The following is a 20,565-nucleotide window of genomic DNA, read 5'->3' as shown; positions in this document are numbered from 1 at the left end:
TGCAAATTCCATTGTTCTATGGGTCTCATAAAAGTAGGACAAACCGTCATGGAGAAAGTGCTCCATAAAAAACAAAACCATTTATGTCTATGGAACATTAAAGCCAAAGTGTGGAATAAAGCCACTTCCTAGAAGTGAGGAACCCAATAAAGTTGAAAGTTGACCCAGTTTCAAATGTATGGCCTCTGCAATGCCCCCAAAGTCATTGACACTCAAGAGTGAGAAACAGCCCCTTCACCCACATAAAGTCAAACATTTCTGAGATTTCCCTGTGTTTTGCTCTGGGGGGATGGCTGCTTCATGCCCCCCTGTGGAACCTTCCCAGGTGTTTTGTGCTTCCTGGGCAAGGAGCCTTTTAATTGTGCTTCTGGGCCAGACTGGGGTAGCTACAGCTTCTTTCCCTGGTCTTCCTGGACTCATGCTGCAGCACCCGTATAACTTGCATGGGGCCTGCACTGAGCCTCCCAGGGACTCCCTTACCTCCTAAGGCACCTGTGCTTTGCTTAAAGACCCATGTATTCATTTAACAGCTGCTTCAGGGAGAGCAGGATGTGAGTATCATTAAGTGATATCATTTCTCTTAATAGCAATCACCACTTGTGGCTGTAATTACAGTCATTTCTTGAGGATTACCTGTACAACTAGTAAATTGCTTTTATGTGTTAAAAGTTGTCTGTAGATAACTCAGGATTCCTCAAACTTACTGTGCTTTCTCTTTCTTTTTGTGTCAACAATTCAAGCTCCTCTTTTGCTTTAGTAAGCTCCTTCTCAAGTCTAGCAGTTGTTTGCAAATCATCTGAAGAGACAGTAAAGTAGTCTTAGACAAACATTATATAACAGATGGATCAGACTGTTCAGAAATTGTTTATAGACTAACCTTTATCCCTCCTGACTTTACTGTCGTCTATGTTAGAAATCATGGCTGGGATATTCATGATAGAATCTTCTTGCTTTGGTGCCTTAGAATAAAAATGTACATACTTGTTTTACTAAGGGCTCGTGGTTGGCAGTAGCTGTAACTGTGGCCTAGCCAAATTTTGATCACTTGACCCTAGGGGTGCTGCTAATATCAAGAACCAGTTGTAAGCTAATTTTTTCCAACCTAATCGTAACTTTGATCAATGAACTGACAATCAGGACTACCTGTAAAGTTGGTTTTGTATATGTTATTTTTGATAAGCTCATGCCATTTCCAAAGAATTAATGTACTGTTTCAACTGTCCATAACTCAACCACTTATTAGCCAGGGGTGGGTGGTTCCACCACAAAACCGCGTTCGACTAAACCGCGCTCGACTAAACCGCATAGCTGACGTCATCAACAGGGCAACAACAGCGCGGAGACAGGACCCTGTAAATGCTAAACCTAAAATTAACCCCTAAACCTAACCCTAACCCCCTAAACCTACTCCTAACCCTAACCCTAAACCTAATCCTAACCCTAACCCTTAACCTAACCCTAAACCTAACCCTAAACCTAACCCTTAACCTAACCCTAAACCTAACCCTAACCCTTAACCTAACCCTAAACCTAACCCTAAACCTAACCCTTACCTTAAGTTGAATCGGCTTGCTTTCAAAGTGCTATTTAAAGCACCTTTCTTTCTCCGCGCTCGCCCTGTTGATGACGTCAGCGACGCGGTTTAATCGGGCGCGGCTTAGTCGAGCATGGTTTTGTCGTGCCACGGGGGTGGGTTGCTCCCGGTACGGGCATACGTGTAGCAGAAATCGGCCGTACGTTTGCGGACCTGTAGCAGTGGTGGCCTGGCCACATCCCATACCGATAGGGTCCCCTGGTCTGTCCTCGTTCGCTCCACCCACCCACCCGGTCACCACTCTCTCTCTCTCTCGGCCCAGCCACACCATGCTTGCCCCGTCCACTCTCTTCTTTTGCTGGCCCAGCCGCCAGGAGTGGCAGTTTGCCCGGACATAGCTGAGAGCTTTCTTTGCCAGCCAGCCACCGAAAAGTTTTCCCTTTAAAAAGCCTCCAGTGATGGAGCATTAGGATCCAACCTGCACTTTAACCAACCAAACTGGGGCTTAGTTTGGAACCAGAAGAAGAAAGAACCGGTGAGTGGCTGCGCCCAGGTGGGGGGGATGTTGGGGGTGGGTGGGTGGGTAGGAGCTAGGAGGTCTCTGAGTGAGCGCTGGACAAACAGACGGTGGACGACCTCGCTTTCCAGGCACCGGCAAATGGCTGCATCCAGCCAGGGGATTGGAGGGGGCGGCTGAGCGGGCGCTGGGCAAGAAGGTAGGAGGGGCTTGGGGTGGGGGGGTGAGCCCAAATTGCGCCCCACTGTGAGCATCTCTCAGCCGTTGTGTGCAGGGATAAATCTTACACAATAAAGAAAAACTTCTCATGAGTGCGAGGCAATTAACAGCTTCTTGCATTCTTGGGAAGTTTTTCTTTTCTCTGCAAGAGTTTTCCCTGCACACAACGGCTGAGGGACACTCACAGTGGGATGCAATTGGGGGGGAGGGGCAGGTGGGGCAGGGGATGGGGTGAGCCGGGCCATGAGATGCACATCTTACCGGAGACTCGTGGCTCTGGATCTTGCGGCTTGAAAACCTGCGAGGTTGCTTTGGGAGGGGGCAGACGGGCAGCATTTCCCCGCCCTCCCTGGGCGCCTGCAGCCTCAGAGCCTGCAGCCTTGGAGTAAGCCTTTGCCCAGTAAAGAAAATCTTCTCACAAGTGTGAGAAGTTCTTAATTGCCTTTACTGTGCAAGTTGCTGCAGGCTGTGAGGCTGCAAGCGCTCAGAGAGAAGGGGAATGCTGCATGTCTGCCTGAGCCCTCCAGAAGCAACCTCAGATGTTTTCAAGCTCATCTGGAAAGCTTTAAAAAAAACTCTGAAAAAGCCATACGATCCGGTGACGGGATGCTGGGCAACCTGGTTCTGGGGATCCCCCCCAAAAAACACCGACTACCTGTCTCTCTACATCTTGCTGCTTTTTTGGGGTTTTCTTTTAAAAAAAAATGCATCTCCAGACGAGCTTGAAAACCTGCGAGGTTGGCTGGCTGAGCTCATGAACACCGTTTGCAATTTCTTTTCAGATTTTGTTGCCAGCTGCAGTTGGCTTTCTCCTGGCAATCCTTCCTCTCCGGGGAAGCTCCATCGCTCTGGCTGTGGCTGGGCAGGCTCTGGGACGGTCAGCAACCCGTGCATCATCACCATGCGACTGCTCTGGGGGCGCAGCGCCCACCCAGATGCAGCCGGAGCGGCAGGGCTCTCTTGGCCAGGAAGGATTGCCAGGAGAAAGCCAACTGCAGCTGGCAACAGAACGCCAACAGAGCTGGGAGTGTCCCAACGTCAGTGGGGTGGTGAGGAGGTTGCGTGGGGATGGCGGAGGCAGGGAGGTGTGGCGTTGAGGCCACCCTGGGTGCCTACAACAGGATGCGGTGCCTGCTAGGTGGCCACTCCTTTGTGCCCCGTTGCTGGCTGCAATTGGCTTTCTCCTGGTGATCCTTCCTCTCCAGGGCAGCCCTATCGCTCTGGCCATGTCCGGGCGAGCCCTGGGACTGTCAGCAGCCTACACACCGACGCCATGTGACCACTCTGGGGGTACAGCGCCTGCCCAGACATGGCTGGAGCAGTGGGGCTGCCCCGGAAGGTCTCTCCCAGCCAGGAAGGATTGCCAGGAGAAAGCCAACTGCAGCCGGCAATGGGACGCACAGGAGTGGCCATCCAGCAGAGCTGGGAATGTCCCCAGGTTGGTGGGATGGCAGGGAGGCTTTGCAGAGAAATTTTCGCCAACTTGAAGGGATGTGTGTGTGAGAGAGAGAGGGAGGCGAGACAGAGAGAAAGAAAGAGTAAGAGAGAAAGAAAGAGAAAGAAAGGAAGAGAGAGAGAAAAAAGAGAGAGTCAAAGATAGAAAGAGAAAGAAAGAAAGATAGAGAAAGAAGGAAGGGAGAGAGAGATATTAAAAAGAGAGAGAGACAAAGATAGAAAGAGAAAAAGAGAGAAAGAAAGGAAGAGGAAGGAAGTGATGGAGGGAGAGACAAAGATAGAGAAAGAAAGAAAGAAAGAAAGAAAGAAAGAAAGAGAAGGGAAGAAAGAAAGAAAGAAAGAAAGAAAGAAAGGAAGAGGAAGGAAAAAAGGGGGAGAGAGAAAAAAAAGAGAGAGAAAGATAGAAAGAGAAAGAGAAAAAAAGAGAAAGGAAGGAAGGAAGGGAGAGAGAAAACAGAGAGACAAAGATAGAAAGAGAAAGAAAGATAGAGAAAGGGAGGGAGGGAGGGAGAGAGAAAAAAAGAGAGAGACAAAGATAAAAAAGAAAGTGAAGGAAAGAAAGTGGGAGAAAAAGACCCAGAAAGAAAGAAAGAAAGAAAGAAAGAAAGGAAGGAAGGAAGGAAGGAAGGAAGGAAGGAAGAAAAAAAGAAAGAAAGAAAAAGAAACAGAAACTATGACCACAATTGAGCCCAAAATTTTGATTGCTAAGCAAGAGCATTGTTAAGTAAGTTTCACCACATTTTAAAAGTTGGCCATGCCCATGCGGTCACACCCGCTAGGTAGTAAAAAAAATTTGAAACCCACCCGTTATTAGTCTATTCTAGAAAGGCTTCCTTTATTGATTGAAGTTGACAGACCTACATAGCATTTCCCCCTTTTCAAAGATGGACCTATTTCTACTCAAATCGTCTATTCTACATACATTCTTAAGGGCAACAATGTTGACTCGTACCCAAAATGTTTGGTTAGATATAGATCTCTATTTTTAATTACCATTTGTTTAGCCCTTGCTACTCTTTCCTTCCAATTCAAGCTTCACCTCTATATAACAAAACTGCTGCTTTTGCCTCTTGCTATCTGTGGCTTGCCGAATATTCATCTGTCTGTGCTGTCTCATAAACCCAAATACTCTTACATCAATAGACTCCTCTTGTTGTACAAACTGAACAATAGACGACTCCATTTTCTGATGAAGAATTTGGCTAATCAGTTGCTGATTCAGGATTTGCAGCTCAGAATTCTTCTCTATAAGAACCTGTGAAATCTTCTTGGAATATTTCTAATTATACAACAAAGCCAGGAGAGAGAAAGGCAAGCATTAATAAATAGATCACACAATAAAAATATTCAATAGTATATTTACATACATACCTATCTTTATTGGCCAGACTATTTGTTCCCAATTTTACAGAAAAATATATAAATATTTTTGAGCACCACTACTTTAAAAGAAATCAAAATGATTAAGAAACTCAAAACCAGCAATCAAAACCAAAATTTAAACACTTACAAAAAATGAAAGAGAAGCTGCAAAAAGTCCAAAAATGTTTATTTTAATATCAGTATATATTTTGATTACATCACAGAAAAGGCCGTGAACCTATGCCTCATGATTAAATGAGCAACATAAAAGAATTTATTTAGAATGGCTACCATAGTCACAGCATCTTTCTTGAGATGTGATGAAAATACACTATCACATGCATTTACCACCTTCTTCATTCAGGCAGACAGAACGAAGAAAAGCAATATTTCATAGCCCTTGTTTTTCCAAGTTTTTTTTTAACTAATCTTCAGTTCACAAAACAGCATTTTTATAAAAAGTAAATAAAATAACATCAAATTCCTTTTAGCGAGAACAGATTATATTAGAATGACAGCCAGATTTTGGACCTGTGGACATTCCACCAGAAGATTACTTGAGAAACCGCTGCTGAATATTCCAGGAATAAAATAATGGTGAAATTTCATCAACAAGATTCTTGGGTTTTATTGTGATTTCATTGTATCAGGCTCCTCAACCAATGAAGAAGATCTTAAGATCCAAACAAGAATGGCCATCTTGTTCAAAGATGTCTGGATGGCCATCTATAGAGGAAGATGTAGCACTAGGCAGGAAGCTAATCTAGATGTGCAAGAACCCTTTCCTCCTTTCCTTCTGTGATTCTATGATCAGACTGATATTCTCATTCATAGTGTCCCACTTACATAACTTTGTTGCTCTCTAGTGTTCCATGCTTGAAGTAACTCCTCAAGCTCAGCTACTGGGTCTACAACTTGCTGGCTCTTGTCCCTTAGGAATTCTTTTATGATCTGATCCTTTTGCTGAAGGTGGAGGTGCAGGGCTTCTACGGTGTCCCTCTGTCCAGGCTCCAGATTGCATAGCAGTGTTGCTGAAAGGTTCTGAGATAACAGAAAGACAAGCCTAGAGGAGATCAGCCTTCTATCCCCTACAGTTAGCTGCTGCCCTAGCTGGAAAACATTAATACATGGGCAAACAATCGTAATACATAATACACACGCAAACAATTGATACAAACTCGAGGTAAACCACTCCAAACTCAGTGGCAGAAAATACAACTTCAGCAACAGAGTGGTCACTGCCTGGAATGCTCTACCCAATTCCGTTGTTACATTTGCAAACCCTCATATCTTCATCCTTAAACTGTCTACTATGGACCTCACCCCATTCCTAAGAGGTCCGTAAAGGGGGCATGCATAAGCGCACCAGCGTGCCTACCATCCCTGTCCTACTGTCCCCATTTACTTGTATTCATTTCCTTTGTCCACATGCATGTTTATACTTATACCTGCTATCCTGTACAGGTGCTGGTCGCTACCTATAAAGCCCTACATGGCATCGGACCTGGGTACCTGAGAGACTGCCTCCTGCCGATTACCTCCCTCAGACCGATTAGATCTCACAGGTTAGGTCTCCTCCGGATTCCATCTGCCAGCCAATGTCGGCTGGCGACCCCCAGGGGGAGAGCCTTCTCTGTTGCAGCTCCAGCCCTCTCCCTGTCGAGATCCGGACCCTTACTACCCTCCCGGCCTTCCGCAAAGCCACCAAGTCCTGGCTGCTCCAGCTGGCCGGGGGGCCTGTGAAATATCCAGCCCCACGGAAATTGTGAATGTTGTGGTTTTGTTTTTAAAGTGTTGTCTTTGTCTAGTTTTCCCCCTTTCCCTTGTCTATTGTGAGCTGCCCGAGTCCTTCGGGAGTGGGCGGCATACAAGACAAATCAAATCAAATCAATCAAATCAATGTTTAACAAACTAATAAATAAATAAAATAAATATGTTCCATCAGCAGCATACTAAAAAAAGATAACAAAATGCCTAAACTATATCTGCACCACTGCAAAATATACTTAACAAAATGGGATAATATATCCTACACATCCCAGCCACTGTGGTCTAAATCTTAAGATAACATAATTGTTCCACAAGTCTTGAATTGTTGATTCCTGTCTCTTCAACTTCTTTCCTCACAAGCTGAATCACAAGTAGTCTTACCTCTACTTCTTCATTTCTGTCATGGAGCTTCTGGATAATCCTTTCTTGTTCAGATTGCCACTTCTGAGATTTTGCTTCTATATTCTTGATCAGCCACTGCAAATTCTGGTTGGCTTTTAACAGTTTCTCCAGTTCCAGGTCCTTGGCTTTTAGCAAGCTCTGTAAACACTATTAAGGTAAACATGAATAACAATTAGCTCAAGGTAAGACAAATCAAATCTGTTTCTGAATTTCCTGAGGTCCAAAACACTATTAATTCCATCCATTTTTTAATAGTTTTAAAGCCAATCATATTAGGATAAGGATAAATTATCCATGAAGCAACATGCTATACCCACCCAATTCTATTTCTTACAGCAGAAGAAGGGATTTAACGCCCCCAACTATTTTGGACTGTGACTTCTGCTATCCCTAACTGCTGGCTATATTGTCTGGCATTCATGGCAGTTCAGTCCAAAATAACTAGAAACACTGGATTGTCTTCCCTAACTTACAAAGTTTTATTCAATCTTAGATAACTTATATGTAGTAAAAAGGAATTTTAGGTAGTACTGAGATCTTACAAAATGTCACAGTCAGGATAGGCATGCCAGGATAGATAAACTACTGGTCTGCCAACTTACCTATATAGAACTGATCTAAAAATTAAGTATTAGGTGTGAAATTTTGATTCACCCTGAAGACATGGTTGTCAAAAACAACTGCATTTTACTTTCAATCTCACTAATTATTAGAAAACTCGGCCTATAAAATAACAAGAGCAACTACCCTTATGGTGGCAATTTACCTGGATAGTAACTTGGTTGCCAGAAATAACTTGGTGTAGACCTTTCAGATCATGATCTTGATCTTTTATGGACAAATAAAGTTGGTTCACTTCCTGTTCTTTATCTTCAAGTGCAGAGCTATTCTGCCGTATAGCTTGCTATAAGAGAGGCAAAAAGTTAAATACTCAAACTGTGGTCTTGCTGCAACTGTTATGGCATTCTTAAATAAGCTTTCATTTTTCTTGGGTTTCCATAATAGCAGGGCTGCTCAAGGAAATATGTATTCAGCTTAAGGGGACACTGATATGAGAAGGTTGCAAATACATATTTCTTGGGATCAAGCAGCTACCAGTACCATTCAAGCTGCAATTTCTTTAAGGCGTCATTGGCAGTTGCAGTAAATATGTTAATCAGAGATGGTATTCAGCAGGTTCTGATCAGTTCTGGAGAACCGGTAGCAGAAATTTTGAGTAGTTCGGAGAACCGGAAATACCACCTCTGACTGGTCGTGCCCCCATCTATTCTCTGCCTCCCAAGTCCCAGCTGATCGGGAGGAATGGGGATTTTGCATTAACCTTCCCCTGGAATGTGGTTGCAATGGAGATTTTATCTTTTCCCTGCCACGCCTACCACAGAACCAATAGTAAACTTTTCTGAATCCCACCACTGATCATGTCTCAACAGTATTTTTTCCATTTTGAATCTGACTTGCACATCTCTAAATTAGAGAAACCCAGGACTCACTTAATTAAAAAAAAAAATAAGTTGACATTCTTATATCCTACATAGAAAGGAAAGTAGCATACTGCCTCAAAGTCTATCCCAAACATAAACAAAAATTAATAATCAAGAGATTTTCCTAGAAGTTTCTGCAAGTACCTCCAGGGCAGCATTTTTGTCTTTAATTAGTTGCTGCAATTTCTGTACCATTTTATCAGCAGTTGTAGTATTTTTGTCCAAATTCTGATGATACTCTAAAAGATCCTTAGATTCCTAAGAAAACAGAAGGCATGTCAGAATCATCAATAATCTATAAGAAAATGTATACATTTTTTCTATTAGAAAGTATCTACTGATTTCCATATAGTCTTTTCAGGACCTAACACACTTCCCCCAAGATGTAATACATAATTTGTATTTTCACTATAAAGTAAAAGTAAAATAAAATAAACAGAGATTATTTTTACTGTTAACAGTTTCAATTTATAATTGATTGAATTGTTTTACTAACTTTACATATTTCTGTGGATAATTAGATAATTTCTATTTTAATTTCTATTTATGCATATACCTGACCACTTCAAAAAATTCTTAACACTGTAAGAAAAGAGTACTAACTTTATAGAAGCCAAATAATTGTTTTAATAAAGTAATAAATAAAATATATTGTTTTAATAATGCTTCTCACCATTTTATTTGACAGTCTGTAGCTAAACTCTGACACTCAATTCTCTTTTTAGAACTACATTGCTGTTTATCATATTCCAATACCAGATACAAACTACAGTACCAGTGGTGGGTTCCTACCAATTCCAACTAGTTCGGCTGAACTGGTAGTGATTTGGTGGCCTGGGCTGCTGGAACCAGCAGTGCCCTAGACCTACCATACCCCTGAACTGGTTCCCTGGTCTCTTGCCCCGCCCATCTACACTACTGCTTCCATCATCTGTCAATCGGCTCGTCACAAGAGTCCATCACGACAGAAACCCAATATTTTACACAAATATAACATATAATATATATAAAAAACACAAATATAACAAAAAGGCAACAGTAAAAATATTGGGTTTCTGTCGTGATGGACTCTTGTGATGAGCCGATTGACAGATGATGGAAGCAGTTAGCTTCCTCCCATAATTGGGGCTTACCAGGGGTTGTGACTCTAAATATATACCTTCTTCCCTGGCTTCAGCTGATAAGGAGGAGACCTGTGGTTTAATGGCTAAGACGTTTGCCTAAGATGCAATACAGCACAGGTTCGAATCCCAGTAAGGGTATGGCTAGCTGATGAGAGCTAAATAGCTTGAAATAGATCTATACTAATCTCCCTTGATTTATTTATCAGCACAAATAAAAAAAAACACAAGTATGTATGTATATGTATATGTATATGTGTATATGTGTGTGTGTGTGTGTGTGTATGTATGTGTGTATGTGTGTGTGTGTGTATATATATATATATATATATATATATATATATATATATATATATATATATATATACACACATACATACATACATACATACATACACACATACACACACACACACACACATATATATCGCTGGAAAGATTTTCCCTTATAGCAAAAAAAAAGCTTTAAAAGGGATTTAGGAAGATTATTCTTCAGTAGAATGAGATCCACAAAATATGCTCTTGGGCATTTATTGATTATAGTTTTTAATTATTCAAACTTTTTTGGCCTCTTTTCTCCTGCCACTCTAAGCTCCTAGGATGGCTTTAAAAGCCCATCTCTGTCTTCTCCTTACCTGTAGAAGCCATTCTTTGCAGGCTAGACTGGATGTCAAATCCTTAATTTTCTGCTCTTTGTCTCTGCATCCTCAAAAATGTTTCCTTTTCTAAAGTACAACATTGCATACTCTTGTTCTGTAGATTTGTTTTTAAGCGCTGAAGAGTAGCAAAGAATTCCTGAAAGAAACAAGTCCCATTAGTTTTGAAGCAAATTAGGAAAAGAAAGACTTTCACATGACAAATAACAGAAAAAATGAGTTATATTAGGGAATGATACACTCAATTATAACCCAAGATAAGACAGAAATACTTAAATCAAAATAAGGGAGAAACAGAAAATCGTACTGTGTTTCCCCGAAAATAAGACAGGGTATTATTTTCTTTTGACCTCTGAAATAAGCGCTTGGCCTTATTCTTAGGGAGTTCTTATTATTTTTGAGGTGCAGGAGGCGGTGAGCCTGGGTAACCTCATGGCTGCTGCTGTTTATAACATGGTCCAATCCTTCATTGCCATGAGAAAGTTTCCTCCCATCCACATCCATCCAGGTGCAGGGTCAAAGTGACCTTGACTTTCCAAGAAAGAATGTTATAATGGCTACACATCACCCATGCTCCCAGTTTCCCACAGAAAAATATGTTTTGCAATATTTTCAGGGACGGCTTATTTTTGGGAGAGGTTTTATTTTAGAGCATTTGCTCAAAAGTCTGATTGAGCTTATTATCTGGGGAGGTGTTATTTTCAGGGAAACAGGGTACTTACTTGCCTGTTTCTTATTCTAGTCATAAGAGAAATTAATTCCTGAGAAAGGAATTCAAACTTGTACACATCATGCACACAGTGGCCATTTTACCATCCTTGAGAGTCAGAAATGCCCCAAACCCGTTGGATAATATTAGTTTCAACCAATAATTTAAACTTGGTTAAATTATAGCTGAATAAATGACCTGAGCAAGAAAGCACTGAAACACAGTTGATGCGATAATAATGTTTTCCTAAATGTAGGCTGCCTTGCCATCACCTGAAGAAAAATTTCTCACACTAGTTTAAGCTAGCCTTCTGAAAGTCATGCCCTTTATCTTCTCCTAAAGCAGTGTTTCTCACCTAGGCAACTTGAAGATGTCTGGACTTCAACTCCCCAGCCAGCGAATGAATTGAATTGAGGGGAGTCGTGGGGAAGATGACCCAATGATACGTATAGCCATCTGCTCCTTTGCTATCAAAGCCAAAATTGTGGTGTCTGAGACGGGGGTCCAAGGGGAAGTAGAGGCAGTCATTGACATGTGCTGCACTCGGCCTCCCCATAGTTTGAACAACTAGGCATTCGCAACCAGACCCCTAGCTCACCCCATCAAATCTGCAAGAAGGGGATCAGAAAAGCTAAGTAAAACTAGTAACTAATCACAATAGTTAGGTAAAGGTACATGCATGCTAGTCATTTCCGGCTCTAGGGGTGATGCTCATCTCCATTTCTAAGCTGAGGAGCCAGTGCTGTCCGAAGATATCTTGGTTGTCATGTGGTCAGCATGACTAACGGCGAAGGCACACAGAACACTGTTACCTTCCCACCAAAGTAGTCCCTATTTTTCCACTTGCATTTTTATGTGCTTTCGAACTGCTAGGTTGGCAGAAGCTGGGACAAATAATGGGAGCTCACTCCGTTATGCGGTGCTAGAGTTTCAAACTGCTGTACTGCTGACCTTCTGATCAACAAGCTCACATCTTAGCCACTGAGCTACCGCATCCCTTTATAATAATAGCTACTATAATAATAATAAAAAGTTTCTTTCAATATGTAAGAAACAAGAAGAGAGTCAAGGAAATTATTGGTCCACTAATAGAAATAAATGGCAAGAAAATAACAGGCTGCAGAGAGAAAGCAGAGCTACTTAACTCATTCTTTGCGTTGATCTTCACAAAAAAGAAACTATAGCCCAACCTACCAAAAACATAACTGTAAATGACAGACTAGAAATAAAAGTTAAAATAAACAAAACAATGGTAAGGGGACACCTATCTGATCTTGATGGATAGAAATCACTGGGACCTGACAGATTACATCCCCGAGTTCTAAAGGAGCTGGCAGATGTTATCTAAAAACCACTACCACATCTTCACAAATCCAGGAGCACCGGGGAACTACCAGAGGACTGGAAAAGAGCTGAAGTGGTTCCCATCTTCAAAAAAGGGGGATAAAAATAGACCCAGGAAACTAGACCAATCAGCATAACATTAATACCTGGGAAGATACCAGAAAAGATAATAATAACAACAACAACAACCACCACCAAGAACAAGCTATCCACACAAATGCCATTAAGGCCAAAATCGAAAAATCCTCTGATGATGCCAAATGCAGACTTTGCAAAGAAGCTGATGAAACTGTTGATCACATACTCAGCTGCTGTAAAAAAATCACGCAGACTGATTATAAATTGCGGCACAATTCAGTAGCACAAATGATCCATTGGAATTTGTGCAAAAATTATAATATTAAAACAGCAACAAACTGGTGGGAACATCAGCCTGAAAAAGTCACCGAAAATCAGATGGTCAAGATCTTGTGGGATTTTCGCATACAAACAGACAAAATACTGGCGCATAATACACCAGACATCACACTGGTTGAGAAAAATGAGGTCACAATCATAGACATCGCAATACCAGGTGATAGCAGGGTCGCTGAGAAGGAACATGAAAAATCACAAAATACCAGGACTTAAAAATTGAAATTCAACGACTATGGCACAAACCAGCAGTGGTAATTCAGTGGTAATTGGCACACTGGGTGCTATTCCAAAAGCACTGGAATTACATTTAAAACAGTTAAAAATTGACAAAATCACCATCAGTCAAATGCAAAAAGCCGCACTGCTTGGATCTGCATGCATATTACGAAAATACGTTACAACGTCCTAGGCCCCTGGGTGGGGCCCGACTAGTAACCAATGCCAATCCGGCGAAACAACTGGCCGCTGTGATACAATTGTATAACAACAACAACAAACAACAACACCTACAAGTAAAACAACTGTGGAAGAATAACCTGGGAAAGTAAGAATTATTTGATATTATTTGATAATACAAGAATAACAAAGAGGAGAAGAAAAGAAAATAGTAAAAGGCAAAGAACACCTGGATGGCCTTTTTATTTTGGTTTCATATCTACTGGAGTTTTGGCTACTTGGAAGTATTAGTGAGCAGGTTGAAGATTTTTTAGGCAAGGTGGATTACAATTAACAAGAAACATCTTTGAAACTGAATATCTGACATTTGGGGAAATTAGGTGGCCCAATTTGGATTATTAAGATAATCTGACAGAACATTCTACGAGGTGAAAGAAGAAAGAAGAAAAATTAAACAAGATTTAAACATTTGGAAAGCTTAGAAGGTGCAAACTGGAAAATTGTAAGGACTATTTTAAGGACTATAAATTTAGGGGATGTTTGAGGAATAATTACAGGACTGTATAATTTAATAATACTGGTGTTTTTGGTGTTTCTGGACAATTGGGATATTGAAATTTTGGTGGACTATTGAGCAGTGATTAGTTTAGTATACCAGTACAAAATGTTTCAACAGGGGAAAACAAATGCAGTTTATAAATAAATGTTATTGATGTTTCAATGTATTAAGGAAGATATAACAAGGAATCATAAGGAGATGATGGAGTGATGCAGAATACTGTGAGACTAGGAAAACTCCAGCATAAATCAAACCTGGAAAAGGCAAAGAAATCTTGAGAGCATAAATAATATGATGGTCAGATTGGGATTTTTTCAAAAAGAAAGAAAGAAAAGGAAAATGGAGGGTTGAAACACTACCCCCCCCCCCAAGTTATTTGTTTGAAACAAATTCGGACAGAAAAAAAGCAGAGAAGTGACAAATCCACTCAAATATAAACTCTAAATTTGGTTTTGGATTTGAAATAGAAACCAAACATTCCAAAGGATTTACTTCATTTGAACTTCTTCAAACTTCAACTTAATATATCTTAAGCAACTCCAAAAAAATCAAGAAAAAAGCACTTCTTCTCATTGATAACTGTAACCTAACCTTGACTGTGCGGGAAGTTTTAATTAACCAACTGCCATAAATCAGAATTTGGGAAAGCAGGAGGCAAAAGAGAAGCGTACCCAAATTTGATTGCTTGCAAGTTTGTTCCAATTGATATATTTTGAGTGGCTGTAGTCGACCGGAGGTGGAAGGTGGCAAGGGAAAGAATAATAACAGAATCAAGAACTGGGAATACGGGGTTTTCCCCCTCTTTCTTCCTTTTTTTTCTCTGCAAAAGATTAAGATGGCTGCAGCTTCTCTTCCAGTTTCACAGTGGTTGAATTAACTAAATTTAAGGTGGATCAGAACCTTGAAATAAGGACTTGTATAATTTGGAACTGGACATTAAGGAAGATCAAGATGGCTCCATTGCTCTCCCCCACAGCAGCTGAAGTAGATAAATTAAGGTGGATCAGAACTCTGAAATAAGAACTGTATAACTAATTGTAACTTTGGAACTGGACATCATGGAGAACTGTGGATTTGAAGAACTACGTGAAATTATAAAAATATGCATAAACCATTAAAATCAAGCCTAAACAGAATTCTGAACCTAGAGAAGCAGATATCTAAAGAAGAATTCAAAGAAGAAGAGGGGCAAGACAACCAAGGGGTAGAAATAGAGGGAAATAAAAAGAAGACAAAAAACTCCATTGGTCTTGGCAGTGGTATAGGGAAAACTGTAAAAAGTGGAGGTGTCCCAACAAAAGGGAATAAAAAGCAGACAAAAGAGGTTTTGGAGGCTGTTAGTGGCATAAGGAAAATTGAAGTAGGAGATTATGCCCCAACAAAGAGAAATATAAAATGTCCTTTTGATGGTGGCCTGGGAAAAATGAAGAGAGTGTTTTTGGGAGTTGATGGTAAGATGAATTGATGTAAACATTTAATAATATAGTATGATGTTGGCTATGTAATAGTACACATGTGATTATATGTTATGAAAAGGAAAAAAAATTAAAAACTTTATAAAAAAAAGGTCCAGAAGGACCTTCAAAGACTTGAACTCTGGGCCCTAAGTAACAAGATACAGTTCTGTGGAGAGAAAAACAAGATCCTTAAGAAGAAAAAAACCAAATACAGACATATAGAATAGATAGTACCTAGATCAACAGTAGTAACTGTGAGACCAATCTAGGTATCCTAGTGATCTACCACTTAAGTATGAGCCAGTAGTGTGCTGCTGCTGCCAAAAAAAGTCAATGCAGTCCTAGGCTCCATCAATAGAGGGATAGTATTATGATAAGTGAAGCGTGACCGTCAAAACCGCGGAGGACAAAATCGCGCTCGACGAAAGCGCGCATGTGACGTCATCACAGCGCGACGAAAAAAATTAAAAATTGAAATAAATTAAAATTAAAGCAAGCCGATTCACATAAAGGTAAGGGTTAGGTTTAGGGTTAGGGTTAGGGTTAGGTTAAGGGTTAGGGTTAGGTTTAGAGCGTTAGGGTTACGTTTAGCGTTAGGTTAAGGGTTAAGCGTTAGGTTTAGCGTTACATTAACGGTTAGGTTTAGGGTTAGATTTAGGGTTAGGTTAAGGGTTAGGTTAGGGTTAGGTTTGGGGGGGTTTAGGGTAAGGTTTTTGCTTTTTTTTTACATTTTTCGATCACAGCGCGATGTTTTCGTCGCGCTGTGATGACGTCGAATGCGCGCTTTCGTCGAGCGCGATTTTGTCCTCTGCGCTTTTGTGGTGGAACCAAGTGAAGTGATAGTACTGCTTTACAGTGTACTGGTGAGACCATATTTAGAATACTGCATCCAGTTCAGAAACACCTCCAGACAGTGCTGGCTCATGGCTTTCAAATGGAGGTCAGCGTTGCCCCCTATAGTTGGCAACAACCAGTGGAGTAAAATCTACAGGGATTCTTTCCTTCACTTTCTCTAATTGGGAGGATTATGCACTGACAATATGGTTTGTTTCTCTCCTCTGATTGTGATTTGGAGATTCAGAAAAGGTATCTCCACTTTTATGCTAAAGTTAATTGTTCAAAAATCATACCTTATTATGTTCCCAAGCTGCTTCTTTTGTAGCTGTTCTTCTTGCAATGCTGTCTCTAGAAAGTGGCTGGTCCTTTTAGCCTCAGCTAACTGTCGATCCTTTTGCTGCTGGGCATATTTCAATTTTTGCATTTCCAACTGAGTGAAGAAAAGGTTCATTCTGCGCATCAAGAAATGCTATTGTTTGTTTCTGTTGTAATGAAGAACAGCCCTCTAAGTTCTAAAAAGATTCAAAAATAGGAAACAGAACAGAGGCAGTTTAGGCAATCACTGGTCATTAAAATGCTGACATGATCATAGGTTTTATGCATTCTGAGTTATAGCAGAGGACATCAGAAATCATTGTATTCATTGACCTAAGATGATAAATGGCACTGGAACTTCTGTTGCTACATGATGCGATCATTAAATTGCTATAAATTGTGATCATAAAGTGAGTCATGCATGATTTTTGACTTTTGCTGCTGTAGTCATTAAGCAAATTACTCACACTGATTGCTTATGAGAAGTCCCCAAGTGAATCTGGGGATGCTGCAACCATCATAAATTTATGCTGGTTGCCAAGCACACAAATTTTGCTCACATAATCAAGGGATGCTTCAATAATCATGTGTGAGGACCAGCCATAAGTAAGTTTTTTTTCAGTGCTGTCATAACTTTGAATGGTTGTTAAATGAATGGTTGTATGTCGAGAAACCTGTACTGTGATAATATTGGGTCTATTTTTTTGAATAATAATATTCTCTGATTTCTACTTTCTAATCATGATTCTCATCTCACTTGCATTTTTTAATATTTATGTAATCATTGCTTTCCCATTTTAGGATTCTATTTCTTTCTGTTTGTTATCGATTCCTCTGAGTACAATTGTATAAAACATTGGAACCTACGGATGTCATTGTTGAGTCATTTCTCTATCACTGAAAACTGGAGATTTATAGTTAGTATTTCCTGGCTCATGACTCTTCTATTATCATATGCAGTTATGTTCCTGTGTCTATGACTTTTTTTTCTGTCCCCTTCTTTAAAGTCATTCTGCTAAGATTTTCAAGGCTCTATCCGAACACACTTCTCCCTACCCTCGTATGATGCAACCCATATATACCTCAAAGCCTTATATTGATGAATTAGGTCATAACTAGGATTGCCTGTTTATTTGCTTGTGTTTGTTTATACTTTTTAGCTTCCCAACTCACACATTGGTTACTCCAGGTGGCTTACAATATCTCTTAGCAATTGTTTCATTTTCAAACACAATTCAACCAGTGGTACAATTCAATTTTTTTTACTACTGGTTCTGTGGGTGTGGTTTGGTGGGCGTGGCAGGGAAAGGATACAGTAAAATCTCCATTCCCACCTCACTCTAGGGAAGGTTACTGCAAAATCCTCATTCCTTCCTGAACAGCTGGGACTCGGGAGGCAGAGACTAGATGGGGGTGGGGCCAGTCAGAGATGGTATTTACCGGTTCTCAGAACTACTCAAATTTCTGCTACCGGTTCTCCAGAAGTGGTCAGAATACCACCTCTGAATTCAACATTCTGAAGTCCCGAAGTATTCTTGAACTAGAAAATCTATCAATTTCTTTCTGCTGCAGATTTTCAACTGTAGACAGCAGATCACTATTGCACTGTTCTACCTCCTCATCTTAATTATTAGCTATAAGCAGGTAAGATTTACTCTAAAGTACTCAATTATTTAAACTTCTTCATTGGGAACAGTAAGAACTTTGCATCTTATAATATACTACTGTATCGTCTGTGTTAATACTAGAAATGTTTTAGCAGGCATATTTGAATTTAATGGGAAACATTTTTAGTATACATTATATCTTTAGCATTCATTATTAGGATAATCATCTTGTAAAACCTCAAAAAAAATATATAAACTACCATTTTGGAGAGATATGAACAAAAAACACTATTTGTAAAAAAAAAAAAAAATCAAGTAAAAGCCATACCTGTAATTGTCCAAGCTGTTTCTTATGTAGCATGTCTTGCAGTTCGACTATTTTCTCATTCTGATTATGAATTACTTGAATTAGTTCTTCACACTACAGCAAACAGGACCGAGCAATTTGAAATCAGAAAGTAAATCAGAAACCAGAGAAAAACCCAAACAGCTCAAGGTAAAAGTAAAGAAGGGACTTTTTATCATCTATAATGGACATGTGATAAAGCAAAACAAAATTTGGAGTATGATTCATATTTTAATACAGAAAAATTTGAAAATGGAGATTAAAATGAAATCAGAACTTTTCTTTTTCTTTGTTCATTTTTTTCCTAATGAAAAAAGAACTGGAGAAAAAAAATGGAACTTTGTTATATATATTGACAGCAGCGAGACTATTGTATGCACAAAATGGAAGGACACTTCGATTCCTACTATGGACAAATGGTTGCAAAGATGGAGTTGGTTGAAATGCCAAAATTGACTATTTTGGCTAAAGAAAAGAACATAAGTACTTTGTTTCCACCTGGAGACCACTTCTGAACTTCACGTTAGATGTGGAAAAGAATGAAACTTTGATTTGGGTTTTATTGAGTAGATTGATAGATCTTTACAGAAATGGCTGTTCATATTATGATGAAAAAGCAAAAAGTGTGATTTGATGTTAATGCCTTATTTTACTGTAACAGAGAGAGTCGGAAGTTAATGCTCCTTTTTCTTTTCTTTTTCTTACCTTTCCTCACTTCCCTTTCCCCTCCCCCCTGCTTTTCTATTTACTTTTTTATTTTACAATATTTTATAGCAATAAAAATGTTAATCGAAAGGAAGGAGCCTTATACCATCCCAATCAAATAACTGTCTAATCTATTTTTTGAAAACCTCTAGTGATGGGAGCATCCACAACACCAGGAGGTAAGCCATTCCATAATTAATTGTTCTCGCTGTCAGAAATTCTCTTTACTTCTTGGTTGGATCTCTCTTTGACAAGCTTTCACCCATTACTTTTTGTCCTGCACTCTGGGTGCCCTCTGGTACTCTTTGTCTTGATACTATCCTTCTGTTGATGTAGCCTACAATTGCATCAGCCTTTTTGGCAGCTTCTACACATTGCTGCCTCATACTTAAGTGGTGGTCCACTAGATCCTCTCACAAATGCTACTGTTGAGCCAGGTAGCACTATTATATACTTATGCATTTGGTTTTTCTTGCCTATATGTAGGACCTTACTTTTCTCATCACTGAACTACATCTTGTTGCATAGGGCCAAAGTGGAACAAATGCTACTTCACTGATAGTAGAAACTGTAAATGGCTAATAAGGCTCAACAACTAAATTAAGAAATCTGCAAATAACATTTGCATACTTAATTGACCTAGGAACAGGTTAACTGTTTAAAGAGTTTATCGAATTTCAATCCACATGTCCTTTTGAAGATAAAAAACAATTATTTATAAGAGGACATCTTAAAACCACATGATTAATTATGGAATACCTATTGAGTGTCAACAATCATTGCATTTTTAAAGATTGGAAATCTAGTGAAAGAAAAATGTTATTGCAATATTTTTTTTCTATTTATTGTCAACTAGCTGGATATCTGTGTTTCGCTACAAAACCATGTGATCGGGCCAGCCCACAGGGTGGATGAATCACACTCTGGGCCACAACCCATATAAGGGGGAAAGTCTAACTCCTTAGCACCGACGCATGTTAATATAATATTGTATACGGAATACTGATGATCTGATGGTTCATTTCGAAAAATCCTTTCTTAGGCGGCACATAGGTGCCAAGAGGAACATATGTGTCAAATGTCAAGTTTGTAAGCTTTACAGATCTGGAAATATATATATGTTTCTCTTCTTGTTAGGCACATGTGTTTGGCCTTAACAACAGCAGATCCGATTACATAGGTTGGGAAAGGGTGGGGTTGCTTATCATGGCGATTCCTGGATCCCTTCCCCTAGAGCTGAATTAGATGGAAACAAAGTCGATCTTGCTTTCAAACAAGGAGAGAAGAGGAAACCTGCTTTTCTAACTTTGCAGGATCTGCTTTCTCAGTGTATCAGAGAAAAACAAAAACAGGCTT

The 20,565-nt window shown here is 39.9% G+C and overlaps 1 protein-coding gene across 1 annotated transcript in view; it reads right to left on the bottom strand.

Annotated features, from left to right (window-relative positions):
• Nucleotides 1-20,565, bottom strand: part of LOC116514971 (myomegalin-like) — a 127,797-nt gene that overhangs the window by 90,971 nt on the left and 16,261 nt on the right. Inside the window, 12 exon segments of the mRNA XM_032226830.1 lie at nt 705-796; nt 878-959; nt 4,861-5,004; nt 5,934-6,128; nt 7,239-7,406; nt 8,026-8,163; nt 8,885-8,998; nt 10,497-10,568; nt 10,632-10,656; nt 16,530-16,681; nt 16,683-16,748; nt 18,487-18,579. Coding sequence (XP_032082721.1) covers nt 705-796; nt 878-959; nt 4,861-5,004; nt 5,934-6,128; nt 7,239-7,406; nt 8,026-8,163; nt 8,885-8,998; nt 10,497-10,568; nt 10,632-10,656; nt 16,530-16,681; nt 16,683-16,748; nt 18,487-18,579 — 1,341 coding nt within the window.

This window comes from Thamnophis elegans, chromosome 11 (assembly GCF_009769535.1).
Source record: "Thamnophis elegans isolate rThaEle1 chromosome 11, rThaEle1.pri, whole genome shotgun sequence".
NCBI classification, from domain to species: Eukaryota; Metazoa; Chordata; class Lepidosauria; order Squamata; family Colubridae; genus Thamnophis; species Thamnophis elegans.
The sequence above is the reverse complement of the archived record's forward strand: the minus strand, read 5'-3'. Positions and strand labels throughout refer to the sequence as shown.